General features: G+C 41.3%; 4 protein-coding genes across 10 annotated transcripts in view; 2 read left to right on the top strand and 2 right to left on the bottom strand.

Moving 5' to 3' along the window:
- LOC141016580 (myomegalin-like) overlaps nt 1–3,853 on the top strand; it is a 45,394-nt gene extending 41,541 nt beyond the window's left edge. The window contains exon 47 of one of the 2 annotated variants that reach the window (XM_073491036.1): nt 504–3,853. In XM_073491036.1, the coding sequence (XP_073347137.1) occupies nt 504–634 (131 nt within the window). In that variant the 3' untranslated portion in view covers nt 635–3,853. The remainder of the gene's footprint in view (nt 1–503) is intronic. The other variant, XM_073491035.1, reaches the window with a different exon arrangement.
- A 297-nt stretch (nt 3,854–4,150) lies between these two features.
- prkab2 (protein kinase, AMP-activated, beta 2 non-catalytic subunit) lies at nt 4,151–9,409 on the bottom strand. Of its 6 annotated transcripts, none has more exons than XM_073492004.1 (8): nt 9,330–9,409; nt 8,084–8,281; nt 7,804–7,961; nt 7,556–7,649; nt 7,066–7,180; nt 6,633–6,766; nt 6,448–6,516; nt 4,151–6,235 (listed from the first exon to the last, which is right to left on the bottom strand). In XM_073492004.1, exons 2-8 carry the CDS (start codon nt 8,255–8,257, stop codon nt 6,158–6,160), a joined length of 822 nt encoding a protein of 273 aa, XP_073348105.1. In that variant the 5' UTR covers nt 8,258–8,281; nt 9,330–9,409; the 3' UTR covers nt 4,151–6,157. The 6 variants fall into 6 exon arrangements, with proteins under 6 accessions (XP_073348105.1, XP_073348108.1, XP_073348106.1 ...); XM_073492007.1 differs by having other exon boundaries at nt 8,099–8,281; XM_073492005.1 differs by having other exon boundaries at nt 8,084–8,278; nt 9,330–9,372.
- Nucleotides 9,410–10,947: 1,538 nt separating this feature from the next.
- On the bottom strand, nt 10,948–18,025 carry LOC141016687 (mitochondrial adenyl nucleotide antiporter SLC25A24-like). Its single transcript, XM_073491200.1, has 10 exons — nt 17,410–18,025; nt 17,125–17,251; nt 16,917–17,004; nt 16,695–16,806; nt 15,544–15,702; nt 14,913–15,065; nt 14,713–14,820; nt 14,406–14,573; nt 14,087–14,237; nt 10,948–12,482 (listed from the first exon to the last, which is right to left on the bottom strand). The coding sequence occupies exons 1-10, from the start codon at nt 17,587–17,589 to the stop codon at nt 12,304–12,306; spliced, it is 1,425 nt and encodes a 474-aa protein (XP_073347301.1). The 5' UTR covers nt 17,590–18,025; the 3' UTR covers nt 10,948–12,303.
- A 1,376-nt stretch (nt 18,026–19,401) lies between these two features.
- Nucleotides 19,402–27,371, top strand: LOC141016873 (EEIG family member 2-like). Its single transcript, XM_073491442.1, has 11 exons — nt 19,402–19,680; nt 21,290–21,410; nt 21,668–21,697; nt 22,208–22,324; nt 22,691–22,737; nt 24,255–24,358; nt 24,652–24,747; nt 24,864–25,026; nt 25,388–25,524; nt 26,168–26,231; nt 26,489–27,371. The coding sequence occupies exons 1-11, from the start codon at nt 19,535–19,537 to the stop codon at nt 26,529–26,531; spliced, it is 1,068 nt and encodes a 355-aa protein (XP_073347543.1). The 5' UTR covers nt 19,402–19,534; the 3' UTR covers nt 26,532–27,371.
- Nucleotides 27,372–27,505: the final 134 nt, after the last annotated feature.

Raw genomic sequence — 27,505 nt, 5'->3', positions numbered from 1 at the left:
CTAAGCTACCACTGGACTAAAGTGTTGTTTACTTGTCCACTCGATTAAGGTTGAGTCTATTCATAGCTTCAGACCCCTAACAGTTAGCGCCAAGATTACTCCACACTGCATACTTTCCATTCTGTGTGTATGCTGTCACAGTATGGCGAAAGGGCGTTCACGCAGAAACGTGTGTGACGGCTTCAATCTTGGGATTGAGCGGTGTCATAAACATCCAGATTCATTCACACCGCAAGACGCGCAGCACAGATAATACACAGCAACCGTGTGTGTGTGTGTGTGTGTGTGTGTGAGTAACATTGCTTACTTTAATCACTCACTCAGCTTTTCATCTGCCAGCAGTTGTTTTTTGGGAGTTCTGTTAAAACTAACATGCACAGAAAACGACTTCTTGCTGAGGTGTTTTTAAACAAATTGTCAAAATGTGACAAATCAGCCTGCGTAAGGATTGCTAAACAAGCTAATAACTTCCATCTTGTTTCTCCTCTTGTCCCTGAATCCAGCTGAGGACCCAGGAGGCGCTGCCAGAGAGCAGCCTGCTGATCGCAGTTCCCTGAAGACCAGCGGCGCTTCCGGAGCTGCAGCCAATCAACGCCCAGCAGCGAGGAAGCGCAGCAGCCAATGCCTGCTTTAGACTTTTAAAGAACCAGCCTCAACACTACCACCTCTGACCTCTTTACTTAAACAGCCAAGACCCCACCACAACCTCCCCCCCTCCACACCAGCCTTTCCTGTCCCACCCTTGCCTCCGCCTTTACCTCCGTCCAGCCTTGAGAGTGCTTCCTTCCTTCCTTCCCTCCTCCAGGCAACATGTGCACAGTATATAATCTGCACCTTGAGCCTTACCGAACTCCCTTCACCCCCCTCGCCAATTTTCTCTCACTCTCTCCCCTCCCCCGCCACACGCCTATTGTCTTTGAGTGATGCAGTCAGCAGTTTGCCTTGTCGTGTGTGTGTCAGAAGAAAGGGTTTGAAATGTGCCTCTGGTGGTTTCAGTGATGTGCGTCCTACTGATGGAGCTGGTTGAAGATGCTTCCAGACACCGATCTCACACCAGGTGTGTCTTTTCATAAAGGCACTCTGGTTTCGGGGGGTTGTATTACAGAAACTTTTTGGACAATTGGACCAGGTTTTAATTGGCCTTAAACCTGCATTTTTTTCCTAATGGCCAGCAGGGGGCAACGCCACTGGTTTCAAAAGGAAGTCAAACTGTATGTAAGATTATGAGAAAATGACCCTACTTTTCACTTGATTTGTTACCTCCACAAACTTTTTCGGATTGAATTTATGGACTCAGTTGCTAGTTTGAAGTCTTCTTCAATACAGAATGATGTTAATTTGGTAAATTATGGTCGCATTTAGAGTAAAATAGACAATCTGCTTCAGGGCGTGGCTATCAATCAGAAAATCCTCCCCAGCTCCACCCTCTAGTCTAATTATGGACACTCCTGGCTCTAAAACTAAGATGGCAACAGCCGCAATGCCAAACTCAAAGCTTCATAATGGTAGTCCACAAACCAATGGGTGACATCACTTCTGGAGAACTTAACTTGCGAGTTAAAATAAAAAGTTTCCACAATACAAACCCCCGGGGTCTGTATCTAAGAGCATCCTCTCCTGAGAGCCAGACAGCCTGAGGACGGAATAAATGTTCATGCATGTTTAATCGTGGCTTGAGAGAGGAATTCTGCACACGCGTGCGCACATATACACCATATCTATATGTGCGGTTGGAAAAAAAAAAAAACGGCTCACTCAAAGACAAGCAGACGCCCTCAACTTTGACTGCCACAGAAATGCAAGTTTACGTACTTCTCGTGGCGCTTTTATCAATGAGGAGATTTTTTTGCAAACGCAATGCAAAGAACAGTGACACCCACAATGTATCACTACACACAGTGGAGGAATGTAGAGGGTAGAAGTAGTCATGTACTAGAGCTGTATATCTGTATTCGTGGAGGAAGCTTATGAATGGTATGTGAGCCATCAGCCGAGGGTTACCGATGGCCGAACAAAAAGCCAGAGAAAGGTTCCATTTCAGCCGCAAGCCTCCTCGCTTCAGGTGCTTTTTTTGGCATCTATCTACTGAATTTACTGAAAAAGGGGTCAATATAATTCTTAAGGCTTTTGATCAATCTGGTTGGTTGTGATTTCTAAACGAATGTACTCTAGAATATGAGGTTAAAGTGCTCAAATGGAACCAGGCTAAACACGCGTATTCAAGCTCCTCTGTAGGAGTTCTCATACGAGCATGTGCAATAATGATGTTGTTTCTTGAATGATCATGCTGCACCGGGTTATTCTTATTATTATTTCTTCGCTTGACACTGGAATTATTATTATTATTAGTCACACTCATAAAAAAAAGTTAGGACACAATACGATTGTATTGGAGTGTTGATGCATGACAGAGATTGTATAAAATCTAAGCTATGGAACAGGGGATTGCCAATACTTGCCAAAGTTTGAACTCTTTACTGTCACTTTGACTTGCCTTATCCATGCGAATGACAAACCCAGGTCTCATCGGACCGTGGGGATACCGAGGTGTCTTTTCTTTTTTTAAATCAAAGGGCCTCCAGAACCACAGAGATGGTAACCGTTAGACAGCTGGCTCAGTGTATTTCGAATTGTGCGTTGGAAACGAGCTCCTTTTTGTTTGGACCAAAACTCAACAGAGTGGATTTTTTCCCACATGGCCATATGCCATATTGTCTTTGTGTTATTTCTCTTGGTTCAGGCCGTCTCAGCATTCCCATGGCAATGGCAATATAGGTTATCAAGTTCTTCTAGATGATGCAAACTTTGGCAGGGTACTGGTGGGATCATTGTTCTGTAATTCACTCACTTGTAACCGTTCAACTACACTCTTTAGTTTGATGTGTTTTCTCGCTGTACATTTGCCATTTTAAGCTGTAAATAACCTGCTTTTTCTGTATGACCTTTTGTTTGTGTGTGTGCGTGTGTGTGTGTGTGTGTGTGCGCCTGTGTGTGGGTGTGCGTGTGCATGTGGAAAAAAAAAACATCCAACATTTGCTTTTCGCAAAGTTGATTTCTGGGTAGCTGTGCAATAGCTTTCTATCTTTTATTTTGATGTTAAACATCATCGTGTTTCACTTCCTGCAATGTATGGTTTATATGCAGCGTATGTTAGAGGATTGTGTCACTTTGAATCATTTAGTCACCTAGGCTGTGTCTGTTAAGAAATCACAAACTATGCCTTCATGATATCTAAGTCACTGATCACAGTATCGTTCACCTATAACAAAGCTCTGATTAATGTTGCTTCGCTTGCCTTTAAATTTAGCTCGAGAGCGTCTTCACTCGGCTCTCGGTGGTAGAAAATGGCCTTTACTAGCGCTCGTCTACCTGAGATCTGCCAATTTAGGTTTTGTTTGCGCTCGAGTCTTCAGAAAAAGACAAAAATTGCCAAGTATTTCGATAGAGGGGAAAAGTTTGATATTACCTTTTGAAATTAAAGAAGGGAAAAGTTTTGAAGATTTGTCTACTGTAAAAAAAGCCAATGACTGGAAAGATTGTGAAACGTTGGATCCACAAAGCACCTTGTTAGAGCGTAAACAAAGCCTTTTTGCTATTTCTTATTAAGAAGGGAAGTCTGAAACGATGTATTTGTTGGTCCTGAGTTGCGTGTGTATATAACGCTATTTGATTGGTGCAGCTTTTATGTGATTGGAAAGCAGCTTTTTTCTGAGTTTGTGCATAATGAACTAGAAAGCCGATACAGGACTCATACGGATCCTGTCTCTGATGACAGTTAACAGTTTGCTGTGTTGGCAAAAAGTATTATCGATGAAAGATTTTGGGAAAGAACGAATAAAACACTCAAAAAGTTTGTGTGGTTTACTTCCGTTGAACTCTGTTTTAGTTTCAGTTTGTTTTATATCCGGACCCTTTAGCTTCTGCCTGTGCTGTTACTACCATGTTCATTAAAGAGTAAGTTAACACCAGGGGGTTGAACCTCTGGCCACATCCACAAGTGATGTCACAGTGTACTGACAGTACATCAGTAACATGTAATATCGGTTGGATGGATTTTATACACCAAAGTGAACTGAACAAACTTGAAACTTGTAGGTCTTCAACCCAGACAACAGAATACTGACACCAGAGAGAGAGAAAAAGACATGAATTAGGACCAGCGTTTCCTCTTTATTTGCATACAAGGAACATCTTGTACAGTGAATCATCACACTGGTTCTGCAAAGCATTTTTTTTTTAAACATTCATGAAACAGTTGTAAAATTCAAGTTTTGGTTTTAAAGCCTAAAAACACCATGAGGCGTCCACGGCGCTCGTCCACACTCCCTCATCTTATCTTGAAAACTCTTTGGACGAGACGTCACGGCTAGGCTCGACATTCACAGAATACTTTCAGACGGTCTAGCTCAACACCAACAGGATTTATGAAAGCCCCTTTTATAAGTCTGTCGAGTGTATCAACAGTGGGCATATACTGTAAGTGCAGACATTTAAACGGCACTACTTGTGAGTGACACAAACAATTTTCAAAAGCCACCACACCTCAAAATACAGATCATCTTCAATAGTTATACTGTAAAGACCACACACGTGAACAAACTTTGTACAACTTTTAAAGTCATGGCAACTCTGTATCCTCATAGCCCTGTAAGTCCATCAGAAAATGTGCTTCTCTTAATGTGCACCACACAGTAAACGCTTCAAGTTCTAGATATTCAGTACATGCAAAGCAGCAGGTTGTCTGCGTGTACACGCCTCTGTGTATGACTATACATGTAAGCAGATACATACAGTACATTCCTATATGATAAACAGAACTCAGTATAGATGCACACACACTTATAAAGCACTGCAAGTTCATCATATCTAAAACCAAAAAAAATTAAAGCACAAATTGGGCTCAATAGTTCAGAGAAGCTACAGTACAAGAGTTGTCTGCTGCATAGTTAAAAGCTTATATCAACACTCCTGCTCACATGAATGCTAAAGTGCTCGCATAATATATCAAAGTAAAGGCAACAGAAGAATTTAAAGGGACCCCAAAATCGAATATACATATTTTCTCTTCTCTTAAGTGCTATTTAGCCATCTAGATTATCTTGATGGGAGCCGGCAGTTTGGATATCAGCCATAGAGATGTCTGCCTTCTCCCACATATCATGGAATTAGATGGCACTCAGCTCGTGGTGCTCAAAGTTGTTAAAATGTATTTTTTTTGGCACTTTGAGCACCACAGGCTGAGTGCCATCTAGTTCTATCATTTTCAAGAGAATTAGACATTTTAATGATATCTTATAAAGTCTACAACTCCACCAAAACAATCTAGATGGATTAACAGCACTACAGGTCAGCGTAAAAATGTGTTTTGTGTTCTGTACCTTTTAACATCGGCCTCTGCCCACCAATGCCATCAGGAAAATAAGCATTTCCTGTTGAAAACCTACAAGCACTCCATCCATAACAACCATCACATTAACATAACTGGAATCTTGGACTTGTTTAATTTAGGTCATGTTGTAGATTTCACTAAATGATGGCTGAATTGTGAGAAACCCAACAAAACATGACCTTACTGACAAACTAAGTTGTTGCAAGTTATTGCACTTCAAGTCTGCTGCTCTCTTCAGCACCTGGACACTGACTTTAGGCCACATTTAGTCATTCTGTTACTCTGCATGCACTTCCAATGAATGCTGTCAAATCAATTAGATCAACACTTAATGCAACTGGTTCACAGAGGATATGACGACACGATCCACATCAGTAACACTCTAAACACCTCCACGCCAGAAAATCTCGTTTTACACACCGACATGCATATATTCACAAGGTGCAGCAAACGCTCGAATACACACAGTGAGTTAGTCAGTCTCTGTCTGTGGATGTAGCAGGTAAATGCCACAGTATGGTTCTCATCTCCCTCTGACACCTTGCACACACTCACACACTTCGCTACTTTTGATCAGAGCCCTATGTAGACAGAAGTGAACAACCTTTTCAAAACCCAAGCCACAGTCAAAGCCACTGGCCTTTTAGCTCACCTGTAAACTTGTTTCAGTGCAAGATTTGGCTAAAAGTGATGATACAAAAGAAAAACCCTCAGCAGAATACGAGCATGCTGCTCTCTAAAAGCACTGTGGAGCACCCGAGTCGAGGTTTAGATCGGCTTGTAAAGCAGAGAGGTGACGTATTTCTTCTTGTATCTGTGAGTCGCGCTCAGCACCATCACTCCGTCCTGCGCAGACAGAAACACAACACACAGACAAGATGTAAAATGTGTCCTTACAAATAAATGTGTCTTACTGCATTATTAGCATATTTAGCACAAATGTGGTTGAAGAAACTACAACTATAATTCTGTTACACTGCTGAGAACGATATTTCATGTGGTGCCACTAACATCTGGAAAAGCGTGAGGAGTATTCCAGCTGTTTCCAGTGAACCTACCTTTATCGAAAGAGCGTAAAGGTGGTTTAGCATGACGTGGTTGGGTTCAGGCAGCAGGGCAGGGTCACACTGTCGAGAGAGAGTGAGAGGAGAACTAAAAAAAAAACACAAGGAAACTACAACAAAGACAACTCAGATCAGTGTGTGAGGAAAAGGCAACAGTGAAAGAGGGAGCAGATACTGACGGATATATTGGTGTCCTTGTTGAGAATGACTTGAAGGAGGTGAGGAGGGAGTATAGGTGGAGCTTTGAAATGCTCCTCAGGTCTGAAGATGTACTGCTCCTGCCCATATGGACCTGGAGGGGAGCTGGACAGATCTGCAAACATACAAAAGTGAAGATTACACTTCTGACAGGAACAATACCTTTGTTTAGTTTGTATTAATGTTTACTATGAGTTGAAAACGACTATACCAATTAGTATAATTCCACACTATCCACATCTGTCTATAAGACCTGTATTGAAACACCACAAGCTGCTGTGTCTGTCAGAGCTCTGTCATGCAAATTATGATGAGGATGGCTGACTAACCAAAAAAAAGAAACATTTCAAATAACTGTTGTTGTTAATTTGCTAACAGTCAAACAATGCATGACCACTGTGGACAAAGGCTGACCTGACATGTCGGAGCTCTCCAGAGAGTCGACCTGCAGGGCGTCAAACACCTCAAAGTCTGATTTCTTCACCTGGATCAGGTTGTTGATGGTGCCGAGCTGACTGGTTACAATTGGCTGCCAAAGAGAAACGATAATGAAAAGGCATTTTCGTAATTATTGTTTATAACTCTGCGAACATTTGCCGGGGCTTTTAGAAAAGGCTTTAACGACAATGTGGTTACATTTACACAATAATCATAGAGCACAGTACAGCAAGGTAATGTGTGTACGGCTTCTTCTTCTGTTGTTTTGCTGACCAAACTACATGATAACAGCAACACTGACAATATCAGTCAGCACTTTTTGGAATGGATTATATTTTAATGTCAGTTTCTTAACAAAGGCTTTTAAAATGTCTTAATTTTTCATAGAGGTTACTTTCCTTTCATGCTTATAGCATCAAAGATCTTTGACTGTTTGAGATCAATTACAGTTATGACACTGACGTACCTCTGACGAATCATGGACCCACTGTCCATCTACAAAGAACTTGTACTGGTGCTCTCCCTCTGGCAGGTCCAAAATCGCTACAAAGTCGTTATGGCTTTGGAGAAAGGAAAGGAAAGTATATTAGTGTAATGCTGGGGTTTGTATGTATCAGCTGAGATCATTTGCGTTGGATTCCAATGAGACTATGAAAGTGAGAATGCACTGCCATTTATAGCCTACCAAATACAAAACAACAACAAGCGGTTTACCTTTTATTCAGTGGTATCTTCGTGCTCCAGTTGTTAAAGGAACCAGCAATGTAGACCTCCCTTCCTCCTCCGGCCCAGCGGATGACCGTGGGGCGAGCCTGAGGACCAGTTTTCACCAGGTCGTCCAGATCTGGGGTGAATTCTTTCTCCCCCGACGCCTGCAAGCAATAAATTTATATCTCAACCATGAGGTGATCTTACAAAAGATCACATGTAACAAATGACAACAGAAGGCCCCTGCAGAATAAACACAATTCTGTACAATAATCTGTTTTTATACGTTTTGCAGCAGCACCTTGGACTCCGGCCCGTGGGTGTTGAAGATGTTGGGGTCGTCTGTGCTGTCCACCATCTTGCTGCTGGGCTCGTGGTCTTTGTGACTGCCGCTGCTGTCGGAGCGGTGGGCTTTGGCTCCATGGCGATCTCCGGCCACCCTGTCACTTGTGTTGCCCATAATGCCTCAGTGTTTGTGGTGCTACTGGATCGAAGAGAAGAGAAGGCAACTTTTTTTATGCATGAGGACAAACCATGAAGGACTCTAATTTGATTGTAAACTAGCCATTCAGATATTGGAGACAGATCAAAAATGCAACAAAGAATCAGTACTGAACTGTAAAGGTGATAAGAAAGATGTTTTGTTATGTATTTATTGGCTTTCGTGCAAGAATAATGCCATCAGTGCAAACACTCGACGTACTATTGACAACAGATTACAAGTAAGATATCAAAAGGTGTACAATTTTTCAATTATTGTGCACAAAAACTTAAAACCAAGCCCCAGTTTGTGCCTCTCATGTGCTGTATAGGTATGACAACACAGATCAGGCACAAACTGGGCCTATTGTGACAGAAGAGGAGTGAGGAAGAAGAAGTGTGACATGTGACCAATTTTAAAATAACACCATCTCAACACAACTTTTTCCAGGTGCAGTGAATACACCCATGATGATGAACTGCAGTCTGGTTCTCCATAAGGCTGAACAGCTTTACACTAAAGCTAAAGCGATTAGCAGTAGGCTAGACATTTTCTTTGCCAGATAGCAGCAGTAACTATGGCAGTGCTGTCTCCTCTGTGTCTGTGAACCTGGACCTACTACAGCAGATCAGACTACAACCGCTTAACGCTAATACTATCATCCTGCCAGACATAACACGGCGCTAACGTCAACGCCCACCAGCAACAGGTTACACTTTCACAACTAGCTGTATAATAAATATAATACGCCATTAATTAAAAGCACTAAGTCCACATAAGCTGGTAGCTGTAGCCCACTGAAGGTCTCCTGGCTGTCAGCTGTGAAACACCTCGCAGCACTTCGACGGCAGCATATTTTTAGCTGCTGCTCGCAGTTAGCTAGCAGCTAGCCGTCACTTTCCCCACACCCAGCGAGCTCGTTCGTCTTGTTTACAGTGTCGACAATGACAACGCGACGGAAAGCTCACCATGTAGTGATAACAGGGCTGACAAAAAGTCACCGACAGCAGCTGATGTTGTCGTGTGGTTTTGTGTGTAGCGGAGGGCTCACCTTTCTCCAACAACTGCAGCGAGACGGTGCCCCAACTACGGCGAGCGGCGAGGACAAAATGAGTCGGACGATAGCGTTACACCTATCAGCAGGGTGAAGGACTGCTGGACACCGAGGAGGAAACGCTGCTAACTATATAAACACAACATATATATATATATATATATATATATATATATATATATATATATATATATATATATATATATATATATATATATATATATATTTTTTTTTTTTACTCAATTAAATTGGTATCATGTGGTGGAGTGGTATGTTCAGGGGTGCACTAACTTTTTCCCTTGGGGGGGCCAAATGTGAAAGTTAATGGTGGGCCACAGGTCAACAGCAAAATACCTACTATTATATTGTTCAGATGCAAAATGGTACTGTGTCCGCCATGCTCAGATTGTGAGAAATACACTACTCAAAATTAGGGATGTTGGGATATGTATGTTGTATAACAGGTTATTTGTTGCGTCAGTGGTTTTACTCATGTAGAGTCATGTGTGAGTTACGAAAAAATGGTTTTGTTTGATTGGGAAACTGCTTCAGCTCAGTTGTGAGGCTATAAAAGATAGAATATCCCATTATCCTTAACTAATTTTGAATAATTTAATTAATAATTAGGATACCTGCATATTTAAAGAGCATTTCTACAACATGAAATATAAACAAACTTAACGTTAACATAAATTATATATTACGTATTTCTTTATGCATGTATTTTTTCGCTAAGACCACCTGGCAGGCCAAATCAAGCCTTATGGTTGGTCAGCTTAGCCCACAGGCCCCACTTTATTGTCTCTGTCTATTTAAGCTTTTTAAATATGAATATTAATATGAATGTGAATATAAATATAAATATGGGTGTTCTTGGTGTCTGTATAAAAATAAATATGCAAATTCTTAATTGGCAAATTATTCATATTTGCAGGTAATGTTTTGAAGCCTTTTCTAAGTGACTGAGATTTTAAGACATCCATAGACTGGCCTTCCTTTCCAGTGAAGATTACTGTGCTCCAATCCTCATCATAGAGCAGAGTGAACCTCTAATCAAAAGGCACAAGTGGTATTTTACAAAGATAAGTCATGTAAATCCCTTCGCTTACAGTCTGTAATATTACTGTATTATATCTGCATGCTTTGCACGTAGGTTAACTGAGAAATAGTCATTTCCAGAATCTATTGATCAGCTTCATTTTTTCATTTGGTCGACAAAAATATTTCGTTTTTGTCTTACTCTTAATCTTGATATTACATTTTCACACATTTCCAGTTCCCTTTGTAATGTGAACAGAGCAGAGTGAAAAAATACTCTATATCAAAGCAAGCAAACCAGATCACACATACATAAAACATTTAGTAGTGTTCCTGTCTGTGTTTTGTCTGCTCTGACACAGTATCACCATCATCTATTGCTGCACATTTAAACTCCATCTGGCTCTTTTATATGGGGGCAGCTAGGATCCATTTTGTTGACCTGGATTGCAGAATTACATGAATAAATCTAATATCCTTAAACTGATATGATTAAGGAGAACAAAAATAGACATAAATACTATTGTGATCTGGTTTGCTTTTGCTCTACTGACACACACCAATACATCAAATTTCAGGTTTGCATGGAGACACGTCCATGTGTTCTTTATTAACCACTAGGCGGAGCTGTTGATACATCTCAGTGATCTTCAAACCAGTTATCCCCCCTGTGAACTTGACACCACTGAACCATTGTTTTACAGGCAGCCCTCAGGCAAAGACCATTTGAAACTCCTACACGAAGTTACCACATGTTCAGGTTAGCGATCATGAATTCAAGGCCGGTTTTTCTTAGCTTTTCTTAGATTTCTTAAAATCCACATCAATGGAACTTATAAGAAAGACCAAAGTCCGATTGTCATCTTACGTGGAAGATGAAGATGTCCCACCACTGGGCTGTGTGGAAGAACAAGAAACACAATGTCAAATGTAACAGTATCCTGTCGTGGGTGTGTGTATGTGTGTGTTTTGGAGGGTGGGGGGTCTTGATGTGTTGAAATGGAGTGACGCAAGACAAAAAACATGCCAGTAGTAACAGCATTACAGTCCAATGACTAGTTATTGTGTTACCATCACAACGCATAAATAACCATAGCTGAAAGCAGATATATATACAGTACATAAATACAGTATATATATATACATTTAGTAAAAAAAACACATGTCAAAGTTCACGTCGAGCGTTGTAAGGCACATGAGCATCAAATAACACACAGAATGTGGAATTAGTGACTCTCACATTGCACCAGATGCGTGTGTCTTCACGCACGCAGTATTCCAGTGTTAACAACTTATTGATTCTTCAGGGCCAGTTATTTTTAGTTGCCAGCTGCTGTCTGGAGCTGATGTCAGTCCAGGGCAGGTGTTTACAACTTAGAAAAAGTGTTAGATTACCTCTCAAGGGTGTGTGGACTTAGCACGTAGCATTTAAACTCACAGTGTCGTTTTTCCTCATTCCGAGTTAAAATAAGACCATTACCTCTTCACTACAGGCTCCACCTTTCTCTACAGAAAATATTTATTCTGTTAACAAAAAGCACAATGAAAAGTACGTCCCATTGAGCTAATATTTTGGCTTGATCACATTTTTTTTAAAAGAACAAGATGATTTTAACAACCTACTATATGTTATACTGTCTTCTTTTTATGTATGTATTCATGTACAGGACTATCTTTGTGTCAAATATTGTTTGGGACGGAGTGTAAATTGCGAACAAGAAGATAAGATTTAAAGCATGCTCACCACAACTGATAAATTCTTCAGCTACTGACAGAAGCCCCATAGTGGGTTGCATACAGCTTTCCATCCACTGAGCTCCGGTGCCAGCTGGTGGAAGTCATGCTCTGTATGTTTCAAGTCTGTCTGTTTTCTCAGTTATTTCAGCCATTTTTAAGTCAGTACATGTTCTTCTTTCAGCCGCTTGCGTCATCATTAGGAGATTCCTAAGCCGGTCTTCATGTACTCGTAAACCACGTAGCTGATGCTGACAGCAGGAATGACTTTCATGAAGTTTGGCAGGATGCCTCGGTAGAGTCCGAAAAATCCATCTTTGGCTACGATCTTCCTCATCAGACTGGTCATGGAGGGCTGGTCTGACGCATCCAGAGATGCTGGAGAGAGAAAATAAGACAGTGAGGAAGTGCCGCGTGTGGAAGCACGTTTCATTTATTCTTCTACTGTTTGTTAACAGCAGCTTTAATATAACATTTAAAGCTCCAAATATACAGTGTAAGACGTAACAACTCAAAATAAATATTATATACTGTTCCTCAAAGGGATAATTCTGTTGATTATTATAATTTTAGTCACCCAAAAAAGGGAGAGAGCCGTTATATCACTCTCTCCAAAGCCACCTGACTCCTTAAACAAAAACAGTTCTAACATTTTATCCTGAATAACATGAAACTTGCGCGTTAATAATTCAGCCTTTAATACACCAAAGTCACACAATAACACAAACGAACTGATAGGAATGCACCAACATGTCAGCTGAACATCAGTATCGGCTGATATTCACCTTGCTGACTGCCAAATAGATTACCTTCACCATCTGTTGTGTCATATTAAGAGATTTTAATCAGCAGAGAAAGATCTTTGTTTTCACGACTGAATAAAAGATAATAATAAACAAACTGACTTTAAAGGACAACACATACTGTTTTGCTTTGTTTATATGTGGCAGATCCAGCCACCTTTCTAGCTTCAAACAGTGTTCTGGGGACCTTATTTTCCTCTGAGAACAGCTTGTTTATTCAGTTATGGAAAATATAATTATTATTACCTCACTTTTATTGTAAAAGTTAAGAATTCTTAGTTTGAATTTCTTCTCCTAAACTACATAGTGCCCCTTTAAGTTCTGAAAAATTCTTATCGTTAAGTAGGAAGGCAAGTATAGCGGGCTGAAAATGCTTTTGACACAGTCACTTTAAAAAGAAAGAAGAATCTTTTTCATGTGAAGGACGGTTATATTAAAAGGTTGTTTTGTAAATTTGTATGATCTAATTTGTAGTGTAATGAAGGCTGAATGATTTTAATCCAGTTTGGTTTATGTTTTTGTTTTTTTCATGATGATTTCCTTGTTACCATGGCACAAACAGGGGAATAGAAAACAACAAAAACATACTAAAACACATCTGCAGCAGCTATTGGCCACATAGTTACTATAATTTCACAATCAGTGCATCCCTACTAATCTATCAAGGCAGCAGTAGACCAGCAACTCCCTGGATCTGCAAGGTAAAATTACATATTTTGTCAAAGTAATCTGGTGGGGATGAAGACAGCGTAGATGGATATAACAGTTTCAGATCTCCATCAGAAACTGCTGTCTGAAAGCAGTGACGACTTTCTAAATATAGTGCACACTCAAACTGATATTGAATTTTTTTTTCGGTTGCTAAAATGAGTTTGGCTGCTACAGCGGTAGCTGATGCATATCTTCCTACACTGGTACTCCTATTGCTTCTCAGAACCGGGGGGTGCCAACCACCATCTACTGTTATTAATACACTGTCTATGGACAAGTACCTCATATAGATCGACTTCAAAACACTTAAACTACCTCTTTAAACCACAATTTCATCGCAGGGTGTGAATTAATTGAGACGTGGATGCCCTTCTGCCACATAAACATCGTGCCCATCATGAAAGACATTATTTACTGTGTGATTACGTGCCGTGTCATCACTGGTATCGAATGTCTGGCTGAGTTTACCTTGCGCCTGCATCCGTGTGCGAACAAGTGCGAGTGGATAGCTTGCCAGCTGGCCGCAGGTACTAGACATGGTGCCGCAGGCTACCAGCACCAGAACTCCAGGGTTCGCCGAGTCTTTGGGATGATACGACAACCAGGCGTTCTTCAGACTCTGAGACACGGCAGAAAAAGAAAAGCGTACGTCAGCGAAGCACAAACATTACTTCTATGATTGAATTGAGTGTAGCCCAGTAATCCTAGATGAACGGTTAATTAAACAAAGTGCACTCTGTTGTGAAATATCACCAAAGGGGCAGAGTACATCGCAAAGCCTGCATACCTCATATACAGCCAGGTCTATCCCCGCGTAGGGTATGATGCCCACTAAGTTTGGAACGTAGCCCTTGTAGAAAGCCTTTACACCCTCCTTCCTCAAGATCTTCTTGGCACAATCAAACATTCCTGAATACTGGCCGGTTTTCCTCAGGGTCAGTCGAGTTTTCAAAACCTTGAGGAGAGAAAGTGCAGGCTCCTTTGATTGATGTGGTAATTTGAAGTTTTGTGGAACACTTTAAAGAGCTGACCTCATTTTATTACAATGCATCCCATAAGTGAGACAGCATGATGAAAGTGTGATGCAACTTTACCTCCATCGGGTAGATGGCTGTTTGTGCTGTTGCTCCAGCCAGAGAACCAGCCATAAACCTCTTGTGTGTCTCGATCTTCTTGCCCTCTGACGATAACAACTTCTTATACTGCAGAAAACATAGACATGGCAAGAAAATAAATATGTATTCTAAATATTTGTAACGCATCAAATATATAAAAGCTGCATTTCAGAGCTTACTTGTTCATATGCCATGAATTTGATTGCTGTCTCAGGCGCAATCTTTAAAACATTGATCCCGTTCCCCCTCCACAGTGAAGCCAGACCTCCCTCTAGGATCATCTGCTTGAAGCCGCCTATCAGGCTAATCCGGTTGGTCTTAGAAGAATGAACCTGCAGCAGAAATAAATGAGGTTTACAGGAGAGTTTCAAACAGAAACCCTGAGAGGCAAGTGGAGACATTCTTTTCAGGTGATCCATCTTCTAAGTCCTGTCTAAATTGTTTTCTCTCCTGTGTTTATGACTTGAGAACTGCCGGAAAATAAAGTTTTGCTGGGATAATTGAAGTTCCTTAATTCATTTTTCCACTTGTGAAAACACATGAAGAAAAAAGATCATTTTGGATATTTTTTTTCTATGTATGAAACCAAGTGAAAACCAAAATTGAAATTGAAAGTGAAATTTAGGAGAATTTTTTAAATTTCACTTTGTTTCACACATTTCTGTTTTCACAGATGCAAAAAACAAAACTTGAACAGAAACACAGAAAATAATTTAGATCAGACTGCAAACAAATCTTCACTGGCCCCTCAGGGCTTCCGTAGCTTCATCCCAGAGGCAAAGAATACGTGTTTCCTTTCATATATTTCACCTGCATGAAGACTTTCATTCTGTCCAGAGGGGCCGTGCCGGTGCGAGAGACGGCCCCCGCCACTGCACCTGCAGAAAGCTGCTTCCACCAGCCGCCTGAGCTCTTCTCCTCCTCTGTGAACTCATCTGGGATGGCGAGACTGTCACCTATGTCCAGCACCTAGTTAAAACATGAACACATCTAATCAAATCACTTTTATCTATGGACACTGGTCAGATTGAAGAGATATCTTTCAGCAGAATAACTCTCACCCTCGCTATAAACACAAGTACTCACAGGTGCGTGTGTCAGTTTATGGCCATTATAAATACTGTAAGAGGTTCTGACTGTTTTCACTATGAGAACGTATTTTCACAGGAAGACGCGTCACACACACACTTCTCCTTTCTGTGTCTATTTTCACAGCGACGCAGCAACATTTTTTTCATTCTTGCCACATTACTTGCTGCACACTGGAGAGAGGGGAGCGTTTACAAAACCTTGAATGAAAAGGTTTCAAGGTTTTCACTGTATATTGGCTGAAACTTGCAGGACTTGTTTGTTTTAACAAACACTGACTTGAGCTGCTTGTCCTTTAGCTTGTGAAAACATAATCACTGAGCCGGCTGAACCCTCGTCGTGCATGCTTTGGCTGTTTCAGATAAACATGTCTAGTGTTTTCCCAAAAGCACAAAGGTGTTCGGAAGTGCCAAATATGGAGCGGTGGCAATTAAATGCAACACTGCAGGGAAACACGAGGGCTTGTGCTGTTGGTGGTGTGTCCTGTGGTTACCACTGTGACACATTTATGATAAGAGAATGCAGCGCTGTCTGGTTTTGTTATCTAAGACACCATAAATCTGCAGTGCTGGGGAGATTTCAAAACATTCAGATAAAGAATGACATGTTTTTCTCATGACAGGGCATTATCTCGTGCAGGAGGAGAAACAAACAAGTCAATGACATCTTCATTTGCACTAGAGGAGTGAGCTGAGGGAAACTGAGTGGAGTGGCGTGACCCAATTATGTTAGACAGTCTTCTGCTGCCAAAATATGGACTGCAGAGAAAATCCATAATATCCTGCATAAGAGGCCTGGACGACGCACGTGATCTGTCCCACTGCGGCTACATTTGTATTTGCCTACACAGTGTGTTTGCATGCGCCCTGTACCGAGGAGTGTTTCCAGTAGCGTATGATCTCTTCCAGGTTCTGGGCTGGGTGTAACAGGAAGTGTTCCCTCCACTCGTTCCAGTCCACCATCATGGTCCCATCAATGTCCATGCTAAAAGGAAACACACAGAAACATCTTTACTCATGAGCTGTTGACCCAGATAAAGGCAGACGGGGACATTTCTGGTTTCATGAGTGCAGATATGTCAGAGAGGGTCAAACCTCTGTAATATCTTCTGTGAGTTCTCTCTGCTGATGTCAATGCCCAGCTCTGCGAGGGACTGCTGGATCTCTGAGGCATCAATGCGCCCTGGCACAATGTAAACAGCGGATTGGTGGATTTGTAAACATTCACATACACATGTGCAATTATGAGTGCACATCTGTGCCAAGTATTTGAGGGACACTTCTGCTCCCTCCAGCTCCTTACCATCGTTGTTTCTGTCCAGACTCTTGAACGTGAGCCGCAGCTTCTTCTCGTGCTCCTTCAGGTATCTGGAGAACTCGTTGAAGTCCAGACTCCCATCTTTGTTCTGGTCACCGGAGGACACGATTTTCTGCAGGAAGGGAGACATAATCTTCATTTGCCTGCTCTCTCTCTCTCTCACACACAGACACACATCCTACAGTCATACTACTCAGGAATTTCATGCAAAACGAGCAGGCCAAGCCCTGAGACTCCTGTCTGTGCAGGACACCCCCTGAGAAGTCCTACCTGTGCAGCACCCAGGCGGAATATGCCCATCGCCTTGAGGCCCGCTCGGAGCTCAGCGACGTCCACCTTGCCATCCTTATTGGTGTCGAGCCTCTCGAACAGGTCCTGGTATGACCTCTCACTCTTGGCATCCCAGCAGCGGGCGTTTGGTAGTAAAAGCGTCCGTAGCGTCTGAAACATTGTGGCGCTTAATGTGGAAGCAGCGTCCGGAGTGAGTCGTCCTGCGGGTCAGGAGCTGATTATTAATCCATTATTCAGATCATTTATGACCCCTGCTTGAATCCAGGCGTGTCCTCGACATTCACGATGAAAAACAGGCTTCACAGTGACTTTAATGTGCAGGCTGCTCCATGCAAGAGGAGGAACTCCGTCTCCGCTCAGAGGGAACTGCAGCAGCGGAGGGCGGAGCGACGCAGGCGACGTAGCTACTGTAGTACGGAAAAGCAGGAAAGATGGTAAAACGGGTGGAAAGATAATCCCTGGATTAACCATATGCATAATCCTGCTTATGTTTCTAATAGCGAACTTTCTCATCTGTTTCATTCGCCCTCGTCCCCGGTGATACGCGATGCTGCATTATAGAGGGTATTTAATCTCTTCATCTAGCAGGACGTGTCAGCAGAGAGAGAAACACACGGTGTGGTGTTTCACTCAGCGCAGCGCCGCCGGTCGCCTCCAGAGGGCGGTGTTTCCTCAAACTAAAGGGGGCGCATGCAGGAAGAAGAGTCAGGGGCCCTGCATGAGGCACCTCTGGGCCCCTGAACAAAGTGACAGATGAAGCTCACTGCTGAATTGATATTAGGTACTTAAAATTAGTTATGGATATGGGTGCATATGTGGGGCAGCAGTGGCTCAGGAGGTAGAGCAGTCGCCCACCAATCGGAGGGTCAATGGTTCGATTCCAAGCCCCCGCTGTCGAAGTATTCTTGGGCAAAATACTGAACCCCAAATTACTCCCAGTGGCTCCTCCATCAGTGCATGTGTGCATATGGTTATCACTCCTGAAGACCAGAATGGCACTATGTAAGTACAGTCCATTTACCATTATGCACGTTGACTGTGTGATGCATTGTCACGTGTCTGTGTGTTTGTTGGTTTGTCAGCAGGATTACACAACAACTACTGACCAGATTTTAGCGAAACTTGGTTGGAGGATGGGTCTCAACCTCAAATAGGCCCCATTAACTTTTGGATAAAGGGACGGATCCAGGGATTTTTTTCTCACTTTCTTTAACATTGCGAGATAGGGCGTTTTTCAACATTTTCGTTATTTCGTTACACATTAATTTGTGGATCTTGATGGGAAGAATCAGGTGTGTTTAGGTGGCTGGTATGTATGAATGAGCCAGTAAAATAATAAATATAGCCAATAAAATCTGTGTATGACACAACGGAAATTACTGTTGGCATTTTAGGTACATTTTGCTGATAATACTTCTGCAAACGGTAAAATTCAGGACTTTTGCTTGTAATAGTGGTATTACTACTTTCACTTAAGCGAATGCTCATGCCGAATGGCTTCAACAACATTCATTTTTATGTTTTTCTATATATTTTCTTTAATTATTTTTATTTCCTGGCTTTGTCTGTGGAAATTCCTTCCACCTACAGATCACAAGTTTAGTTTCATCTGTCAAACTGAGCATGTATCATGTGTGTTTTTCAGTGTTGTCATAATGTTATTATACATTTCTTCTCTTTTTTTTTTAATCACATGCCAGCTGAATGATATCCTCCCTTATTTTCCCCACTTCTCCTTGAGTCAGGGGAACTGTGTCACTTCAGTTCAATAACTAGCTCGTGTTGGTGACGCTGACAATACAGTTTCAGGCTATAATGGACTTTTCTTTGCACGACCCTTACAACCGAGGTATTTCCTTCTTCTCGGCGTCCAATCAAACCTCGGAATGACCCTCGCGTCATGCATTATGTTTTTCAGTGGGTGTGAAGGAGGAGATTTGAAGTTTGAATCGTACGTGTGTGTGCAGACAGAGGAGGAACAGCTGAGGGAGCAGCAGTGACAGCGGCGCAGAGCAGGGAAAGTGTTCAGCCGTCTGTCAGCTCCAGCCACCACAGACAGACACACAGACAGACAAGTGTCTCACTCACGCGTCCAGGATACAACATGTCGTTCATTCTTATGAAGAAGAAGAGGTTTAAGTTCAAAGTTGACTTCGACTTGGAGGAATTGTCGTCGGTTCCCTTCGTGAACGGAGTTTTATTCTGTAAAGTCAGACTCGTCGATGGAGGCTTTGCCGAAGAGTCGTCTCGGTAAGAAGTTTTTGCTATTTATAGCGACTTCTCACTGGTTGTCCGAACAAGCTAAAATTACATTTAAGCGAAACTTCTTTCTGACCACTTCCAAGTCCCTTTTTTTTTTTAGTTTAACTTGGACAGTTGTTTAACATTTGATGCCTCTTTATCTACAACTGCATTCCTTGACATTTATGCTAATGTGTAATTTACGTTTAGCTAGCTATCACCAAGGCAACTAAGGTGCTAACAAGCAGTTTACTAACGAATAGCTAAAGCTAAGTGGGATATATTAACATAAAACTTTACTTTACCAAGAGTTGAAGACTTTCTGCTGTGTGTGAGGTGGCAGCACAACCCAGGAGGCTGTGATTTAGCGATTTAAGAGCCAGTTTTGCTCTTATATTCAATTAAATACAACACAGGTTATTTTTTTAATAGATAGAAATAAGAGTTTTCTCGTTAGCCTCTGTTAGCAGTCAACGCAGTTGCTAGGTAACGCAACTGAACGTAACGTAAAGTAGCTTCACTTTAGATTTTGGTGTTTCAGTCAACAGTGGGGTGTAAACATGAGATTAATAGTAATAACTGTACTTTATTATTGTGTTTTATTATTATGTTGAATAGAGCAGAGTCTCCCTATAATGGCTACATTTCTTTTTCTACATGATCTATTCACTGCTTGTTTCATTGCTTATATTTATGACAGAAAACACCCAAAAAATGTCCTTCTATTGTGAAGGAGCATGTAAGGTTCAATCTCTTGGCTCTGTGATTTTAACGGCTTGCAGCATTTAAAATGAGTCACTGTGGAAAAACGGACACATAACAGCACATGTAAACCGCTAACCCCTCATTACTTATCCATGGTTACTAAAAACTACACTGTAAACACTGTGTTCTTAGTTGTGTCCTGCTCCAACCACAACTTTTGTCTCTTTTTCCAAATACAACCCTATGTACAATTGTGTTTATGATGCGTGGGCCATGTGATCACTCTTATTTTTACATTATTTCTATATATACTATTATTGTTAAAAGAGTTCTTAAAAGATCCTAATGCTATCTTAATAATATCAAGCCATAGTATTATTTTTTTCTATTCCCGGCTTCAAAAACTTACATTGCCAGTGATAAAATGTACTAAAACAGCCTCAGAAACAGAAATCACTAACTTGCCTTAAATGTTTGTCGTCTTGATCCATATGGGACAGTGAGCATTCAATCATAGAAGTTAGGTCAACATCCAAACACAATAACAGTAATTTTCTTCTTATCACAGACTGGACTGACATGTTCAACTGACCAGTTGAGATCACCAAATGTTTGCAAAGGATGAGTGAATACATCATCTAATAGTACTTTGTAGGTCATAGCTCAAAGCCTAAAGGAAGATATTAAGCTCATGTCACAGAAATTATCTGCTTCACTCTTCTACATATTCTGATTACAATTAGAAACATACAAAACTTGATCTTTTATCATTCTTGATGATCTGGGGACACGTCTGCCTCACGCACTCTGTGGGTAATAATCAGGCCAATTTGTGATTAACATCTGCTTCAGTGTGCATGTGTTTTTTTTGTTTCTGTATGAAGTAGTGTTTCTAAATATGCTTCTCTCACAGGGAGTCAGTCCAAGCCAACTGTGTGCGCTGGAAGAAGAGATTCTCTTTCCTTTGTAAGATGAGTGCCAGCGCGGGGACAGGTGTACTGGACCCCTGTGTGTGCCGGGTGTCTGTGCGCAAGGTATGGGGCATTTTTTTCTGCCACCAAGCTGTTTTGTTGACACTACAAAAATGCGAGTCCAGTTGACCGAGACTTGAACGTGCTAAGAAAATGTTCATGCACATAAGATCGGAAGTGAGGTTAATTTGTAACCACGAGTGCTTTGTGGAGGGAGTGTTCGTACAGCAGGGAGTCACAAGTATTGTAGTAAAAATAGTTTGTGAGATAGTCATGAAGAAGGCAAATTAAACTCATGTCTGTTTTCTTGTCATTTTTAGGAATTGAAGGGTGGGAAATCTTTTGCAAAGGTAAGTCTGTAGACCTGCATTTGTTGTAAACACGGCAGCTTAGGTTCCAGATATCTATTTGAAGAGTCTTATCATAAAATGTATGTGATAAGATTCCACCTCAAAGTGCCCTTAGAGGACTTTTAGCGAGTCTACATGCTAAGAATGTTTTTCTTTCTAGTTTCCGGCTTTGGTTACTGATTGAAAAATCCGTAAATCAAAACCTCAGCTATGTTAACCAATAACCTTACTGAGTTAAAGAATTCGGTTATCTGAGTTCTCAAGAATTGTCTCAGTCCCATCTGTGTTTCCAACGATGCTGAGCTGGGCTGGATTTCTTAAATGTAGATTACTGTGTGTTTTATAACACCACATTATGTCAAGATGATGCTTTATGTACAATAAGATTGTTAATGCTGACAATCAGAGCAACTGCTCAGTACAATTTGTATTCAATAAAATCTGATCTTTGACTATTTTAACTGACTGTCAGATGGGTAAAACTGGTTGCTCTCTTATATCCCTGTGCAGCTGGGCTTTGCTGACTTGAACCTGTCTGAATTTGCTGGATCCGGCAGCACTACGCGGCGGTGTCTCCTAGAGGGATACGACACCAAGAACACCAGACAGGACAACTCAATTCTGAAGGTGTGGCAGTGTTTTAACACATAGCTCCAAAATCCTTCAAATACCTTTGGAAATGTCAGGAGTGTATTTTAGCAAAACAAAGATTAGCCTAAGACATATCCATGCTGTTCTAAGGCAAGTCACCAGTTCTTGAGTTGGAAGAAAGTTGGATTCATGACATGCATGGAAAAGTCCTGATGTTTAATGCAGCACATGTCTGAGCCTGTGATCCATAAACTATCTGAGCCATGGGAATGAATTAGAAATATGCTGATTCTCCCTGGGGCTCATATCGTCAATGGGTTTACATTTCACAAAATGTACAGTTGTGTGCAGTTGCTAGTCGGCCTAATACTGACAGTTCTTTTCTGCTTTTTCCTGTTACAGGTCGTCATTACCACACAACTCATGTCTGGAGACCCCTGTTTCAAAACGTAAGAGCTCCTTTTCATCTGTTTCGTGTTTATTACTCACCCTGAAGGTCTGACTTTCAATTCAATTTGAGACTTGTAACTAAGGAAATGTTGACATGATATTTACCTTAACTCCAAAATGTTATAGCTGTGGTCGCAACGAAAGTCTGTACCCCATATTGAGAAGTCTGCATTTAACCACAGAGGAAAGAGTTTCACATCACATCCTGTTTGTTGCCGAACTGAAAACACTTTTGTCTGATGATATAGACAGCCACAGCTAAAAGTTATTGAAAATCATTTAGTAGCTGAGATCTTATCCCAGTCTTATCCAAGAGCTGATAACGCCTTACCCAGATATTAATGTTCCCAACCTCAACTGATATGCGATCAGCTCAGCCCAGAAGTTTGTTTTTTCTCTTTTGTCAAGAGCTGTATGCAGAGCAGTTTGTCACAAAGGACGTCATGTAACATCACACTCCTGGCAAAGTCTGCACCATGTGCACACAGTCAGCTTTCCTCAACCAACATTAAGTAATTCCCTATGTTCTTTCATCTTCCAACGCCCTGTTGGTGTAATAATACACCGACTGCTGCCTAGGAGACGTTCAAAGTGTAAACTCAAGGATGGCCGAGTCATTCTTCCCCCGCAGTGTTACTCATTCTGTGTGGTGGATTAACAGAAGAGCAACAAGAGAGATGACGCTCAGTTTTTTTTTTTTATGTGCGTCTGTCACTTTTTCTGTCTCTCCTCCCCCATCTCAGTACCAGAGAAGTGGGTTTCCTGTGTTAAAGTCTGCTTTAACGGAAATTGTTAATTAGTAATTGTCATTCTGTTTTGATTACTTAACACTTATTACTACAGTAATTTGATTTGAAATCAGCTTGGCCTTTAATGACATGTACAGACTGAAACAAATGAAAAAAAACATCCCAGTGTCACTGCAGTTCTAGGCTTATCACCTTTTTGACTGTATTGAGTAGCTTACATACAGAATCATTTTCTTTTATCTAGTGTTATTACAAAATGTTTACATCTCATTCATCTAAATAAATGTTTGATGCTATTGCATCTCAATAACAACACAGTACATGAAATAGTCACAGAAGAAACATCAGATAGGTCAAATCACTGCGTTTACAACATTTATATCTTCAGATGTTTCAGTGTTGCCTCAAAGCAACAGTTGAAATAAACAGGTTTTCACATGTCCATGCAATGCAAGTCAGCTGCCAGCCGTCTACACTGAAGTGACTGTCGTGAATCTTGACGTCAGAGTGATTCAGTCTATATTTTGTGATTTGGTTTGTAGAACCTGTTGTTTGTAGGAAAATGAGTCAGCACAATGTGGGTAGTGATGTGAATGTGTGGTGCCGTGTCTTTTTGTATACTACAACCACAACATTTTCAATCCTACACATACTTTTAGTGTCTGTGTAAACATATCCGCTGTTGATAAAGAAACTAAAGAGGCTCTTTTCTATCACACTTAGCCACCCTGCTTCTCCGTAACATCACTGTCTTGTGTTCCCTTTAGGCCCCCATCCACAGCCATGACTCTGGGAATCCCACAGGCTGAAGCAGAGTGTCTCCTTGAGGACAGAAAGGGAGGCGACCTGCACATATTCCATTCACTCACTGGTATGTACACACTGAATCTAAGAGTTTTCTCTTCCTTACAATAGCAAAATTCAAATTTTACTTGACAAAAGCAAAGATTTTGCTGTAGCCATTAGTTTTGACAAGAACCATCCATGAGATACTATGATTCTACTGTAAAATTAAAATAAAAAAAACTAAACTAAATGAGTCCTCTATGGTTTTACCACGGATAATAGGCACTTCCTCTGAATAGTATTTTTAGCTGTACACGCATATTTCTTGCTAAACGTTTTGCTTCCGCTTGTGTGTATGTGTGTGTTTTTTTCATTTAGACACTCCAGGAAAGTCAGTATCAGTCCCAGAAGAGCTGCTAGCGTATGGTCACTCCAGAACGCCCAGCCATGCAAGTCAGCAGTCAAAAATCTCAGGTACCAAACACAGAGATACATATTTATTTCCTTCAAACAAAAACAGCATTACTGTACCACTACACCAACCACACAATCGTCAGCATAACCTTAGTGTACGTTTTTCGCTCTTGTAGGTTACAGCTCGAATCACTCCAGTTTAACAGACCTCAGCCATCGGCGGAGCGCGTCAGGAGGTTCTGCCTCCACCGGCATCGGCAGCATCTTGGAACCCGGTGACCAGCAGGGGGAGAGCAGGACCACTCCTGAACATCCATCTACCCCTGTTAGAGCTCCAAGGTAATACTCATAATCAGCCAGAGTCTAAAATTAACACTCACATGTAATTGCCATCATTTATGTACTGCTAAATTATCAGACTTTATATGAGAAGTTATTCTTTGTCTGGCTATGATCTGCAACACATAAGGTGATATCTGTATGTATGAATTTCATCTGTTGTTCTCACCTCCATGTGTCCCCAACATATTTACTATGCTGGTTTTGACCTTTGTGTATAACAACCTTGTCATAAACAAACCTGGTTATCTAATCTTTCCCTGGTCTACTAAATATATTGACTTAGGCCTTTTGTTTTTTATATCCTCTCCTTTGAAGCACATGTGTGTAATATTCTATGTTGTTTCTCTTTCTCCAACAGACATCCAGTAAAACAGAACTCAGTGGAGAATCAGCTGAAGAGAGTCGATGCCACCAGGGTGGATGCCGATGACATAATAGAGAAAATCCTGCAGAGCCAAGATTTCAGCCATGGCTTCTTGGACTCCAGTGCAGAGGGTGTGTACAACTAATCCTTAACTTAGTGGACGCATGAGGCTGTCTTGGAAAGTTGCCTAGCATCCTGCTGATGGGATCAAATTACTTTGAGGTGTTGCAATGGAACAACGCAACGTCTTTAAGTACTTCCTTGAAATGCTGAATGCTGATTAGACATTTATGGCAAGTCATGAACTGGATGTCAGTTTGGACCACAATTGTATTCTTGCCAGACTGATTATTAAGGTTCATTAGATTAAGGATTACAGAGTTTAGGTTGCATATCATTTCTATGAATATCACAAGGGCAGTTTAACCTCACTGATAGCTGAGCAAACATTGTGGCGGCCATGTTACAAACACAGTCCTTAACCAGAGACTTAGTGTAGAGGACAGATATTTGTGTTAAGAAATGGTGACTGTCCCCATCCACCGAGACTCATGTTGCACACATTCATGTATTTTTTTGATGGTTCCTCGACTATCAACTGCCTCCCTGGATGCTCCCCTGTCAGCTGCCTCACCCACTCCCAACATCCCCCTATCAATTGTCGTCTATTTTTAGGTTTTCTACAAAGTGTGAGCCATTTCAAACCCTGACTGTGCGCTGATTGGCAGTATCTTTATTTCTAATGTGTGTGTGTTATTGTGTCTGTTGCTGCAGAGGAGGGGCTCAGCTTGTTTGTCGGTCCTGGTGGGAGTACAGCCTTGGGAAGCCATCACACAAGGTGGGTGTGATTATGTAACTGTGGATTGTGGGTGCCACGCACAAGCATTTACTCCAAACACAAATAATCGCTAATATGCTAAATTGAGATTCTGATGCAGAGTCTTTCTATTAACCGCGTGACTGGTCATCACATTTCTAAAATTTCACGTTAAGTCACTTTCGATCTCACAACTCGGTGTAAGTTCAGCATACAAACCAGATCTGATAATTACCCTCACTTCCTGCCGTGTAACACATTGTGGCATTCTCTTTCAGGGTCGCAGCTGGAGCCTATGAGCAGGTGGTGATCAAGCGCTAAGCTCTGGGAAGCATGTGCCTGTCATAAAGGGTGCCGTATTACACTGATGCAGGGGACACAAGACTGAGAAGTGGAGGTGCCATCAGATCTTGCTCCTGGCTCACTCAAGGAGATTTGACTTCTCGTCTGCAATCCCTCTGCAGCTGAACGACAGTGTCCGTTGACCAGGAGAGCCCCCTAGTGATCAAGATGTGGAGGTGACGGCCACATTATTGGAACATTTCGGTGGCCGAGAAACTGATGTACTGACATTTCTGTGCTCTATGAAACATGTAAGACGAGTGGTTACTTCTGTAATTCTACACATAACGTTCATCCATCTTGGGGACATTTGAACTACAGGGGTGTCCCTATTATTTTAAAAAAGTATCGAAGTAAGTAAATAAGTATCCAACATGTTTTTACCTTGGTACGGTTGATTCAGTTCGACCAGTTTTCTTGTTCTGTAAGTGTCTGGAGGGGGGACTGTGTCCATTCCTTCAAGATCCATATAGGTAAGCTAATTAACAGTGGTTACAGCACAATTGGGTGTCAGTAGCTCGAGCCCATTTAAGATAAACACCTCAGTTCACCTGGTTGTGAGGGAGGATGTCTGCAATGTGTGTGTGTGTGTGTGTGTGAGACTGTTGTCCGTCAAAAGTGATGGATTTATTTTTACCGTTGATTCTGTAAATGTGCCAAACTCTGTAAAATGTATTTTCGTATGTTATCTATGTATGTATTGGAGGTCAACTGTGTAAAGACCACGGTGTTTTTAAGATATCTATATATTATTTTTAAGATGGCAGAATGTTGTTAATGTATTTAAGGCCTAATAAAAATAAATCTTTTTAAAAAATGCACTCTGGATAACCCAACCACTTTTTGTGCTGTCTTTCACTTTTTAATAAAGGAGTGTGGGGGAATTAAACACTGGGTAAAAAGAAATGTACCCAGAATCAAATATAAAAGGGAAACAGAAAATAAGAAAATGA

The sequence above is a fragment of the Pagrus major genome, chromosome 21, assembly GCF_040436345.1.
Source record: "Pagrus major chromosome 21, Pma_NU_1.0".
Lineage (NCBI taxonomy): Eukaryota > Metazoa > Chordata > Actinopteri > Spariformes > Sparidae > Pagrus > Pagrus major.
The sequence above is the reverse complement of the archived record's forward strand: the minus strand, read 5'-3'. Positions and strand labels throughout refer to the sequence as shown.